Consider the following 11953-nt stretch of genomic DNA (forward strand, 5'->3'; position numbering starts at 1 on the left):
CCTTGTCTGTTCTGGAACTCACTCTGTAGACCAGGCTGGCCTCGAACTCAGAACTTCACCCTCCTCTGCCTCCCAAGTGCTGGGATTAAAGGCGTGAGCCACCACTGCCCGGCACATCTATTCTCTTTAGTTGTTCTCACAAAGTGGTAGACTGGCAGGACAAGCCCTGAGGGGACTCAGGACAGGGCTGACAGTGGCTCTGTGCTCTCCATGGCTCCTACCTCCCGTCGGCTTCATCGGATCCCTCGATGTCAAAGCGCAGCTTTTTCAGTGGTTTAGGGGGGTTGCCGCCTTCAGCACTTCTTTTGAGCACTCTGTCACTATTACACACCATCTGGTTTATTTTCTGGAACTTCTCAGATGTCTATAAATCACAGAGTTCTTATTTTAAACCATTAATTAGTCACATTTTGAAGTCAGCAGCTGCTAATTTTATTTTGAGATACACCAAAAGTTAGGCAGAAGTAATCTCTTCATTTTAATTCTCTGCCTTACTGGACTAAGTGACAGATTTAAAAACAATTAGCATAACGATGCCAATTCTGCCTTCATTAAACACCCATTCCTCCTGAATCCTCCCATCTATCCCACGCAGCTCAGAGTCTGTGCCATCCCTGTGCTGTCAAGCACTGGCTAGGCTTATGGCCTTGCTGGGACTCAACACATGAAACCAGGATTTCTCAGAAGCAGTAAAGGTGGATCATATTTCGAGAACTGAAATTAAAAAAAAAAAAAAACCTTTTTAAAAAAAAGTTTTGATTTAGAGGATTACATAGCAAGAAGGAAGGCCATAAGAGCTGTGATATATTACAAACCATTACTGATAATGGATGGCATTTGTTGAAATGTTGCTAATTTATAAAGGTCTTTTAATTTAAATGTTGAAAGACTTCACAATTTTAGTCCAGGCAATATTACTAGACATGTGACCTTAGTAAGACATGCCAAAACAGGCACACCACCTGATCTCACCGAGTAGATAAGTATGTGGAAACAGTCTGTCTCTTAGCTTCCATTTCAAGACTGTCTCAGGCACGCATATTACATGTTACTTACGTCAACAAATGAAGTTAGACTTTCAGATAGAGGTTAAACATGATCTGATTGGTACATTAGATAGGATCAGCTTCATTTAATGAAAATATATGTAGAGTACATATTCAACATGACAGAAGCTAAGTCCTGTGGCCTTATTAATATCTGGATGAATAGATAGTTTCTCCATTGTTTGACAGGCTGTAGTAAGCAAAAAGTTTGATGACCTGTTACACCTCTGCCTTGCTTGAGGTGTACCTGCATGATCCCACAGTTACTTTGTGAAGCCCAGCAGCTACAGCTCGTCTTGAATCAGCTGTCGTAGCACTGAGTATTTGTAAAATGAACTTTTACATTTTATTTAGCATACTAACTTCAATCAACCGCTAGAGCAGTGGTTTTCAACCTGTGGGTCAAGACCCCTTTGGCAAAACTCTATCTCAAAAATTATTTATTATAATTCATAACAGTATCAAAATTACAATATGATGTAGCAACAAAAATAAGGTTCTGGTTGGGATCAGCACACCATGAGGAGCTGTAGTAAAGGGCCAAGGTGTTAGGAGGGTTCAGAACTAGCATGTGCTTTCAGGTGTGCAAACAGCTGTTCCCTCTCTTTCTCCTCTGTTCCTCTGTGTCCCTCTTCTTTCTCTCTTTTGTTTTTCCCTAAAACAATATTAATGCTATATAGCCCATGCTGGCCTACAAATCACCATGTAGCTCAGGCTTGCCACAAACTCTTTTTTAATTGTTTTCTTTTTGAAACTAGATGTTGTTCATACAATATATTTTGATCAGTTTCCCCTCCCCCACTTGAGATTTGCTCCATTTTCTCTCCCACTGGAATTTATACCCCTTCTATCTCTTGTTAGAAAACAAACAGGCATCTAAAGAATAATAATAAATAAAATAAAACAAACTAAAATATGACAAAACAAATGACCAGAAGAAAAAAGAGCCAGGGCTGGTGAGATGGCTCAGTGGGTAAGAGCACCCGACTGCTCTTCCAAAGGTCTTGAGTTCAAATCCCAGCAACCACATGGTGGCTCACAACCATCCGTAACGAGATCTGACTCCCTCTTCTGGAGTGTCTGAAGTCAGCTACAGTGTACTTACATATAATAAATAAATAAATCTTAAAAAAAAAAAAAAAAAAAAAAAAAAAAAAAAAAAAAGCCAAAGAAAAAGCATGAGGTGGACATATAGATGCAGGGACACGGGTTTTTACACATAAGAATCCCCTCAACACATAAACCAAAAGCTGTAATATATACACAAAGAAAAAAAGCCCTATGAGACAAAAAGGAACTTGCAAAGATGCCACTGAGGTTGTTTTATGTAAATTATCTACTGCTGGGCACGGGACCTGCCCTGAAGTATAGTTTGTATCCTCAGAGAGACTCCATTAGAAAGAACTGATTTTTCATCTTCAAGTAGTCACAAATTCTTGATCCTTCTGCCTCAGTCTCCTGAGATTACAGATATAAACCACTGTGCTTGGCTCATCATGAAACCAATTATTTAAAAACAAAATTGTATTTATTATTGTTATATATGTGCTCACAATGTGTGTGAATGTAAGCATGTGAACAATGGTGCACATGCCAACGTCAGAAGACAAACTTTAGGAATCGTTTTCTCCTGCCACCTTCCATGTGGGTTCTCGGGATCAAACTCAGGCCCCTGGTCTTATGCAGCAAGCACCTTTACCCAGTGTACCATCCCACTACCTCAGTTCCTTATTGACCACAGAAAGACTAGCACCGAGAAGAAGTAGAAGGCAGTGGGAGGGGAGGATGAGTAAGTACAGGACGGAGTGTTAGAGTGCAGGTGTGTGGAAGGAGGCAAGTGCCAGGGCCATGCTGCTGAAGCTCTGGTGTTTCATTTCCAAGCACCTCGCTTCCAACGTTTGTAAACATTTCTATGAGATTATATACATACATGTGGTATCATAGAAAGATATGTGGTCTTCATCTTCTATTCCTGCTCTAAAAGTCCTTGGAACTTCCCAAGTGATAAGATAGGACCATCTTTTGTTCTAATAAAGAGACTCCTGATAGGCCCTTAGAATTAGTCCTGGTTAGAAGCTGGGAATTTTCAACCACAGTTCCTAACCTTCAGGGTAGGGAAAGTGGGTAGACATTTAGTTAATCAACTATTTGTACAAAGTCCAATTCTTTAGCATCAGACTGAGGAGAGTTCTGGAGGTGCTGACTCCACGGATGCGGGCTAGAAACCCCAGTGGACATCACCCTATGTGTCTCTTCATCCAGCTGCTCATCTGTATCTTTTGTAATAAACTATGGTCAAGTAAACCATGTTCCAGACTTTTGTGAGTATTCTAACAAATGCTCAAACTGGAAAGGAAAGATATTACAGGGATCTCCTGACTGTTGGCCAGTTTGGTTAGAAAATTAGTGTAACCCAGGGACTTGCCACTTATGACTGGTACCTGGGAGAAGCTAACCTGAGCCCTGGAACCTGTGGGAACCAAAGACTACTAGGTAATCTATCAAACTGAACTGAACTGGATGATACCAGCTATGCATACAGTTGGAGAATTCACATTTCACTTTAGGAGTACTGGGAGCATAAAAGCACTTTATGTGTGTATATAAATGACTATATACATGTATATTACATAATCTCAGAGAAATGTTTAGAAAAAACTTGAAAGTTTCCCAATTATGAATATTATTCAAAGTTAACCCTGATTTGAAAATAAACGTCAGACAGCCTAAGGACCTATCTAGGCAATAGTGCCTTTAAGCTCCAATTAGGAAAATCTTCTATTTCTTTTTCAGTTGCAATATTAAGTCACTGATGTCCCCACAAGATGTTCAACAACAGAACACTAAATAAAGGATGATGCAGGGGCACATAGATAGCTCTTGCATCATACGGTTCAGTATATTTTATATAACATTCCATGACACCATTGTTCACATAAAAAATACTCACCCCAAATGATTCACCAATTGAGACCAAGATTCTGTCAAGTTAAGATAAAATGTGAGTTAGTTGTGAGAACTAGACACAGACCGTGCAGATGTGCTGAGATGAACATAGGTACATCACTCTCAACCACCACAAATCACAGGCTCCCTGTCTCTGCAACCACTGACACCTGACACCCATATCAGGGGCTGTTGTACTAGTGCCAGTGTGGTCAAGACATAACCAACAAGAGGTTGTTTGTTTGTTTGGTTTGGTGCTGAGAATCAAACCCAAAGCCTCAAATATGCTAGTCATGCATTCTACTACTAAGCTACACCCCAGCTCTCTTAGATTTGCAACAAGAACTCTGTGTTTGCAGAGCATAATTCTGCCATGGCCCACATTTAAAGAGGATTTTTAGAAAAACTTAAGATTATCTTTACTTAGTTCTTCATAAATCAACAAATATAACTTCATCATAATTTAAGTTACATTTGACACAAACTTACAGGTCAATAAATAAAATTTAAAAGACCAGTAAGACGGTGCAGCAGGTAAAAGCACTGTGGCTGAGCCTGGTAACTTGGGTTCAGTCCCTCAAACTCATGGCAGGAGAGAGTGACTCCAGCAAGTTGTGCTCTAACCTCACACATTCACAGTAGCATGCATGGCCCCATGTTGATAAAATAAATATAAAACAAAACAACAATAAAAAAGGTCTGGTGAGATGGCTCAGCAAATATAGGCAACTGCCCCATATACCTAGCAACCTAACCCACATAAAGGTGTTCAGAGAGAACAGACTCTACAAAGCTGTTCTCTGACCTACCCATGTGTACCATGGCATGTGAGCCCTGCTCACTCCAAGAAAAATAATTTTATAATATATGCTTATAAAGTAATAATCATTTTAATTAGGATTTATATTGGTATTTAGTAAATGCTATTTGTTATGTGAGATACTTATTCCATCTGTCTTCACTTCAACCACATTACAAGGGGTTAAAACTAGAGCCTTGTATGTGTTAAACTAGAGCTCTATTGCTAAGCTACATCCCAAACCTTCTTTGACCTTTTAGTTTAAGACAGGGTCTCACAGAGTTGGCCAGCAGGGTTTAGCCTCCTAAGCAGCAGAGATTACAGGCTTATGTTACCAGACTTAGTCTTAGTTATAATTTATATTTTTGATAATTAAGGTGAAAAAGCATTTCTGCCGGGCATGGTGGCACACGCCTTTAATCCCAGCACTCGGCAGGCAAAGGCAGGCGAATTTCTGAGTTCGAGGCCAGCCTGGTCTACAAATGAGTTCCAGGACAGCCAAAGCTATACAGAGAAACCCTGTCTCGAAAAAAACAAAAACAAAAAACAAAAAACAAAAAACAAAAAACAAAAAACAAAAAAAAAAAAGAAAGAAAAAGAAAAAGAAAAAAAGAAAAAAGCATTTCTACAATATAGCTCAATAAAGAAGTAGTAGCTATGTAGATTTTATTGTCTTCCATTTCTTTGGTAAGTGACATCCTTCCATGCATATTTGATTAATCAGAATACCTAAACATGCTGCATGAACAGAATGCTACAGTTCTCTAAAGCTTTATCAGTGATATATGTCAATTAGGATGTTTATGGTATGACTTTTTCCATGGCTAAAATGAGCACCAATGCATGCTGGGCTTGTTGTCTCATTCCTGTACTTGGGAAACTGAAGCAGTGAATTTGAAGCTACCCTGGGCTACACATTGAAAGATATAGTTTCAATGAGAAAAAAAAAAATAAGAATAGCAATTGGGGGAGGTAGGAACTGGGAAGTGGGGAGGGTAGCAATCGATATGTATGGTGAATAAATAAATTAATGGGAAAAAAGAATAGCAACACAGAACTGATTTTGATTAAAATCAGCAAACAGCCATCATTATAATCATAATATGGATTATTTATCACCATCAGAAACTTCCTGCTTATACACTGCCATGTCATGTGGCAGCATGAGACTGTAAATTTACCTAAGAAGACGGGGTGTGACATCTTAGCATGTTACACAGTGAGCTGAGGATACCTATACACAGATAATCAGATACAAAGCGCATCATACAAACAGAGAGGGATCTGGACACACACAGGAGCCTTCTACCGTATTTCCAGTTATGTTTTACTTTATGTTTTTCTACAAAGATTGAAATTTTAATCACAAGTGTGCATTTCTAATGTAATTAATGTACTACTCGGGAATCTTCTAAGAAGTTATAAAGCGCTTCTTCTCATTTACTTTTCTTGCCCACCAGGTACAAACTACAAGTACTGAAAACGGCTGCTGGGATGGCATTAACTATACTAGTTAATGGGACTTCTACTTTATAAACATTCAGTCAGTTTCAAATAGTCCATGATAACACCTAAGTAGTGGTGACGGGCTTTCAAGCCAGACTCCACAGCGTGTTTACTTATTTCTATTTCTGTGTGTGTATGATCTGTGTGTGTGAATGTGAACAAGTGTCTCGAAGTCAGAGAACAACTTTTGGAAGCTGGTTCTCTGTTTCTATCCAGGACTCAAACTCAAGTCATTAGTTCCGTGGCGAGTACTTTTATAGGTGGTACATGCTGCCAGCCCTAATGACTCTATTTTCATAACAAGCAAAACACTATAATCCATGGAGCTTACAGTAAATTTTGAATAGAGATTCTGGGTGTGATGGCACACATCTTTAATCCCAGCAGTCAGGAGGTAGAGGCAGGTGGATCTCTGAGTATGTACCCTGCCTGGTCTACTTAGCAAGTTCTAGGCCAGCTAACAGCTACATAGTGAGACCCCGTTTCAAAAACAAACAAACATGTTAACCTAAAATGTTCTACTTTGATGGCTTATGAAACCATTAAGTGTTTTGAGGCACAGGTGGACACAGAAGAGCTGTCCACAGCCTCAGCACTGGGCAAGCATGGGTGATGCAAAAGCCCATCCCGGCACACCTGAGCTGAGCACCTTTTCTTTGCTTCCCGCCCCACCCTGCCCCTAATTCTTTTCACACATTCACATAAAGAAGTCAGACATCCAACAGCCTATCCCATTTTGAATTTTAAAAAGCTTTACATTTTCATGTTTAAATCAAATTTGCCAAGTACAGTATTACTGTTTTCAGCATTCCCTTAAAAAGGAACCACCAACCTTGATCTCGGAGTCATTTTTGTGGGTGTTGGCAGACCTTCTGAAATTTTATAAGGACTCTTTAGGGGTGATATATAGATGTTACCTCCAGGAATCCGTAAGGGTGAACTAGAAAACTTGTAAGGGCTTCGAGGAATATGAGGTATTGGTGACAAGGTAGGAGGCTAGACCCAAAACAAAAGGAAAAAAAAAGATCATTGATGTAGTATTTTGGTAGGATCCATTATTTTGTTATTAGATTTATCTAATTAAAAAATATTTTCAACATACCCTGGTGGAGGCATACTGCAAAATATTTGTTTTTAGTCTCTGCATGAAAACTGAGTTATAGAATACTATAATAGAATCAAACTCCTCTTCTCTGATCAAAACACGTTTAAAGGTCTGAGGAAAAAAAAACATGTTAAATAAATTTAAGAACTTGTCTTTAACTTTTATTTTAAAATAATTGTACATAGTTTTATTAAAAAACACATTTTATACAGAAAACAATAATCTAACAAAGACTCCCTTAGACTGAAATTATAGGTACCCTATTTAAAGTGAAATATCACCAAGGTGATCCAGAGAAGGGGCCTGGCAGCCACAGACAGAATGCTGGCCATTCTACAAGGGAGTTAGGCTGTGCTAACCAAAACCCAGCACCATCACCACTACTATATAGACAACAGTCACTGGCCTGTAGCAGCCTTCAACCTCTCATCTAAAGGGTTTAGAACACGTACACCATTCTCTTGCAAGAAACAGATATTTCATAAGTAGATTTTATAAACACTTTTTTTTTAAATAAGCAGGGTATAGCTATGCAACTTCATATTTGTGACATCTTCTTTTCACTTATTCTGAATGGGAATTATAGGTCTGGGACACCAGGTTCCACTTATATAAATGTTCATCAGGTAAAACTAAAGACATCTTATGGAGTGCCTCTGTTAAACAATATATATAACTAATTTAGAAAATAACTCCAAATATATGAGGCAAACTAAACTGGTTTGTATCACTTCCCAAAAATATGATAGACTGAAACAATAACCCAGGATTCACTGCTGCATTCCAGGATAGTGTAAAATGTGTGTCAGACTAAGTGTGTTTTACCATGACAGCATCTGTGGGAGAGGAAACCAGAGGTACAAAATGGGCTTACACTGGGAAATTTTATTATGTCTTTATAAGGACTGACTTACAGTATCTTTTCCTGTGGAAAAATAAAAACTAATATATTATGTCAAAGTTTATTTCAAATATCCCAGTTATTACTATATACAAATAGAGTATTAATTATGAAGGTCAACTATTGATTTGGATTTCATAGTTTGCCATAGTTTTATAATTACACTTCAGTTACAAATAATTTACCAACACTATAAAAGTAAATAAGGATATTTGATCTCTATTTAACAACTGAAGTAAAATATGAATACTGATTTATTTTTCAGTCTTACCATGAGCAACTACCTACCTCCTGGGCAGCATGAGGAAGATCCTTGTATGCAGTTACAATGATTTTGAACTTAAGGTCGATGTTCTTCACCTTGCAGATGCCATACATAGAGCACATCATAATCTAACAAGTAAGAGTGACAGAGGCATAAAGGATGATATTATCTCACCTTGCTCTTTTAAGTATTATTAAAAGAAAGATATTTAATTTCTTCTGAATTTTTCCCTTATTCTGAGCTGTTCAAAAGTCTATGTAAGGTACTTAATCAAAACATTTGTATTTACAGAACAAAATGCAAGCATTTAACTCAATTACTCATGACTGACTACCAAGTTTGTAAAGTACCTTGACTTTGGCTTCAGTTCTTTAGTTTAAATCAAAAGTGTTACACCTAGAACAAGTTAATTGTATGATGAATATTGTTTTAAGGTTGTGTGAAAAGTTTCAAGCTGTCAACTGAAGTGACATGTAATAATCTAGGGAGTAAGAAAGTGCTGCTGACAGACCTTACATTGCTCATGGTGTTGTGATCTGTGATCTGAATGTAGGCCGGATCCATTTTGTTGCTCAATTTTCATTAGAACATATCCTTATGATAAATGGATTTTCTATATGGTATCTTTCAATAAAACAATATTTAAAATACAAAACTAAGATTTGAAAATGATTCCCTGGGGCCTTAAATATCAATTTTTAAAATATGTATGAACGTTTTTGGCCTGATTCAAGTGTTGGTCATTTCTGTAACATTTTTGCTTCCATCTGCTATGAGCAAAGGTTTCTATTCCCCATCCCCTGCCCATTGTCTGATAACTGAGCTTCACACCAAGAGCCACTGATGATACAGTAGACTGACAGTTTTCTTCTACTTTAATATCTTCACATATCACTCATAAAACTTGGAATTGTAAGAAAAATATATTTCTAGGAATCTGGATTTCTCTTTTATAGAAAGTGGCAGGAACATAAAATAATAACTATCTATTTAAAAACACAATGTACTGCAACTTATACATCCAAATACATGTTAAGTCATAATAATTTTTTGTTTAAAATATCATTCGTGTTGGGAACATTACCAATCTTACTAAAATAAGAGGATTATATGAGAATATTATGAAAAATTATGTACCACTAAAATAACTATGCTGAAATGTAAAAGTTCCTCAAGTTATGCAGAATGCCAATATTGACTGAAAAATAAAAAAGCTAATTTTGAATTATTAAACAGTAAGTGTGCACAAACAAAAGCCCATACCCATGGGACCTCATTGATGAACTCAGCAAAATTTCAAGAAGAAAAAAAAAGACTCAATATCAATATCAATTCTTCAAAAATTCTTCTGAAATTCGAAGTTCCCAACTAACTGTATGAAGCTAATACTTTGCTGATACCAAAATCACACAGATCAACAAAATAATGAAATAAAAATAATTTCCTTTATTTTTAAAGAGAATAGAATACATAGGAATATAGTTAATAAAATAAATGTAAGGGTCTGGAGAGATGGCTCAGCGGATAAGAGTTGATAACTACTCTTCTGAAGGTCCTGAGTTCAAATTCCAGCAACCACATGGTCATTCACAACCGTCTGTAACAAGATCTGATTCCCTTTTGTGGAGTGTCTGAAGACAGCTACAGTGTACTTACATATAATAAATAAATAAATCTTAAAAAAAATAAATGTAAGACTTGTATTCTGAAAACTATAAACAATTATTGAAAGAAATTAAAGCCTGGAAGGGTGGGAAGGAGCCACATCCTCCATATGGATTGAAGACTTCACGCTAAATGTGACATCCCCCAAACTCACACATTATTCAATGAAATTTCTTTCAAAATCTTCAGAGAAAATGACAAGTCAGTCCTAAAACTCATATGGAAATTTAAGTTTCAGGACAGTTAAATAGATCTTGCAAAAAGAACAAAGTACAATAGTGTCTCTTTATTCCAAAAAAATTGGAATGCTATGGTAACTAAGGCAGTGTATTCTCACCAAAATAGCTACATAGACAACTGAATAGAAATGAGTCTCAGGAATAAACATGTGTCCACTTAAAAAAATAATCAATAGACTTGCAACAGCTGTCAACAGAGAAAAAGAAAAAAAGGACCCATTTCAAGAGATGGTGTGGGGATGGGCATAGCTCAGTGAAGTGTTTGCCACAAAGTAAGAGGCCCTGGATTAACACCAAGGAGAAAGAGTAAGAGGAAAGAGGGGGGTGGGGCATGTGCTGGAAAAACTGGAGATGGATGACCTCCTCTGCCCTCTTGCAAAACTAAGTCAAAGTGGATTGAAACTGAAACAGAAAACTAAGAGTACAAATCTCTCGGGAAAAAAATGAGGTCTTGATGCCTTCAAATTTGACAATGTTTTTGTTTATACGTCAAAATACCAGTAGCCAAAACAACCAACCAAAAAAAAAAAAAAAGATAAAACATTTTCAAAACACATATTTCATAGAAAAAGATATATACAGAACACACACACACACACACACACACACACACACACACACACACTTTAAAAGAAACCATTGCAGCCTGTTGTGGTGGCTTATGCCTTTAATTCCAGAACTGAGGAGGCAGACTTAGGCAGAACTCCATGAGTTTGAAGCCTGTTTGTGCACCACCAGGCTCAGTGAGGAAGAATCTTGCTGTTTGTTCAGAAAGGACTTTAACACACACTTCTCTAAAGAAGATGTTCAATATCATTAGCGAGCTGCTACAGATGCCTATGACCCCAGCCCCAGGGGAGCCAATGTCTCTGGCCCCCACAGGCACTGCAAACATGCATGTACCTACGCATAGAAACAACCTCCCCCACACACACTTAAAAATAATAAATCTTTAAAAATAAAACATAAAGTGGTAAAACCGTTTTAGAAAATATCCCAGCCAATTCTCAAAAATATTAAAGATTTAACATATGACCCAGAAATTTTACTTACATATACATAGGAAAAATAAAAACATGTTTTACAAAACTTATATATGAATATTCATATTATTCATAATAGATCAAAGAAAAAATAATCCAGTTTCAATCAACTGATGAATTATAAACATAATGTAGTATGTGACAGAAACTACAACATAGATGAACCTTGAACCTGTGCTCTATAAAGAAGCCATACTCAAGGCTGGGAATGGAGCTCAGTGGTAGAATATTTGCCTAGGATTTGCAAGGCCATGGAACTTAATACCCTATCCTGTACACCTGCACGCACGCACGCACGCACGCACGCACGTGCACACACACACACACACACACACACACACACACACGCACGCACGCACGCACGCACGCACGCGCACACACACAGAGCCATGTTCTCTCTCTCTCTCTCTCTCTCTCTCTCTCTCTCTCTCTCTCTCT

The 11953-nt window shown here is 37.5% G+C and overlaps 1 protein-coding gene across 1 annotated transcript in view; it reads right to left on the reverse strand.

Moving 5' to 3' along the window:
* The window catches only part of Rb1 (RB transcriptional corepressor 1), a 129472-nt gene that overhangs the window by 3730 nt on the left and 113789 nt on the right, over window positions 1-11953 (reverse strand). Inside the window, exons 21-25 of the mRNA XM_021203051.2 lie at window positions 8592-8696; window positions 7400-7513; window positions 7130-7293; window positions 3997-4027; window positions 222-364 (exon numbers count right to left, since the gene is read on the reverse strand). Coding sequence (XP_021058710.1) covers window positions 222-364; window positions 3997-4027; window positions 7130-7293; window positions 7400-7513; window positions 8592-8696 — 557 coding nt within the window. The remainder of the gene's footprint in view (window positions 1-221; window positions 365-3996; window positions 4028-7129; window positions 7294-7399; window positions 7514-8591; window positions 8697-11953) is intronic.

This window comes from Mus pahari, chromosome 8 (assembly GCF_900095145.1).
Source record: "Mus pahari chromosome 8, PAHARI_EIJ_v1.1, whole genome shotgun sequence".
Classification (NCBI taxonomy): domain Eukaryota; kingdom Metazoa; phylum Chordata; class Mammalia; order Rodentia; family Muridae; genus Mus; species Mus pahari.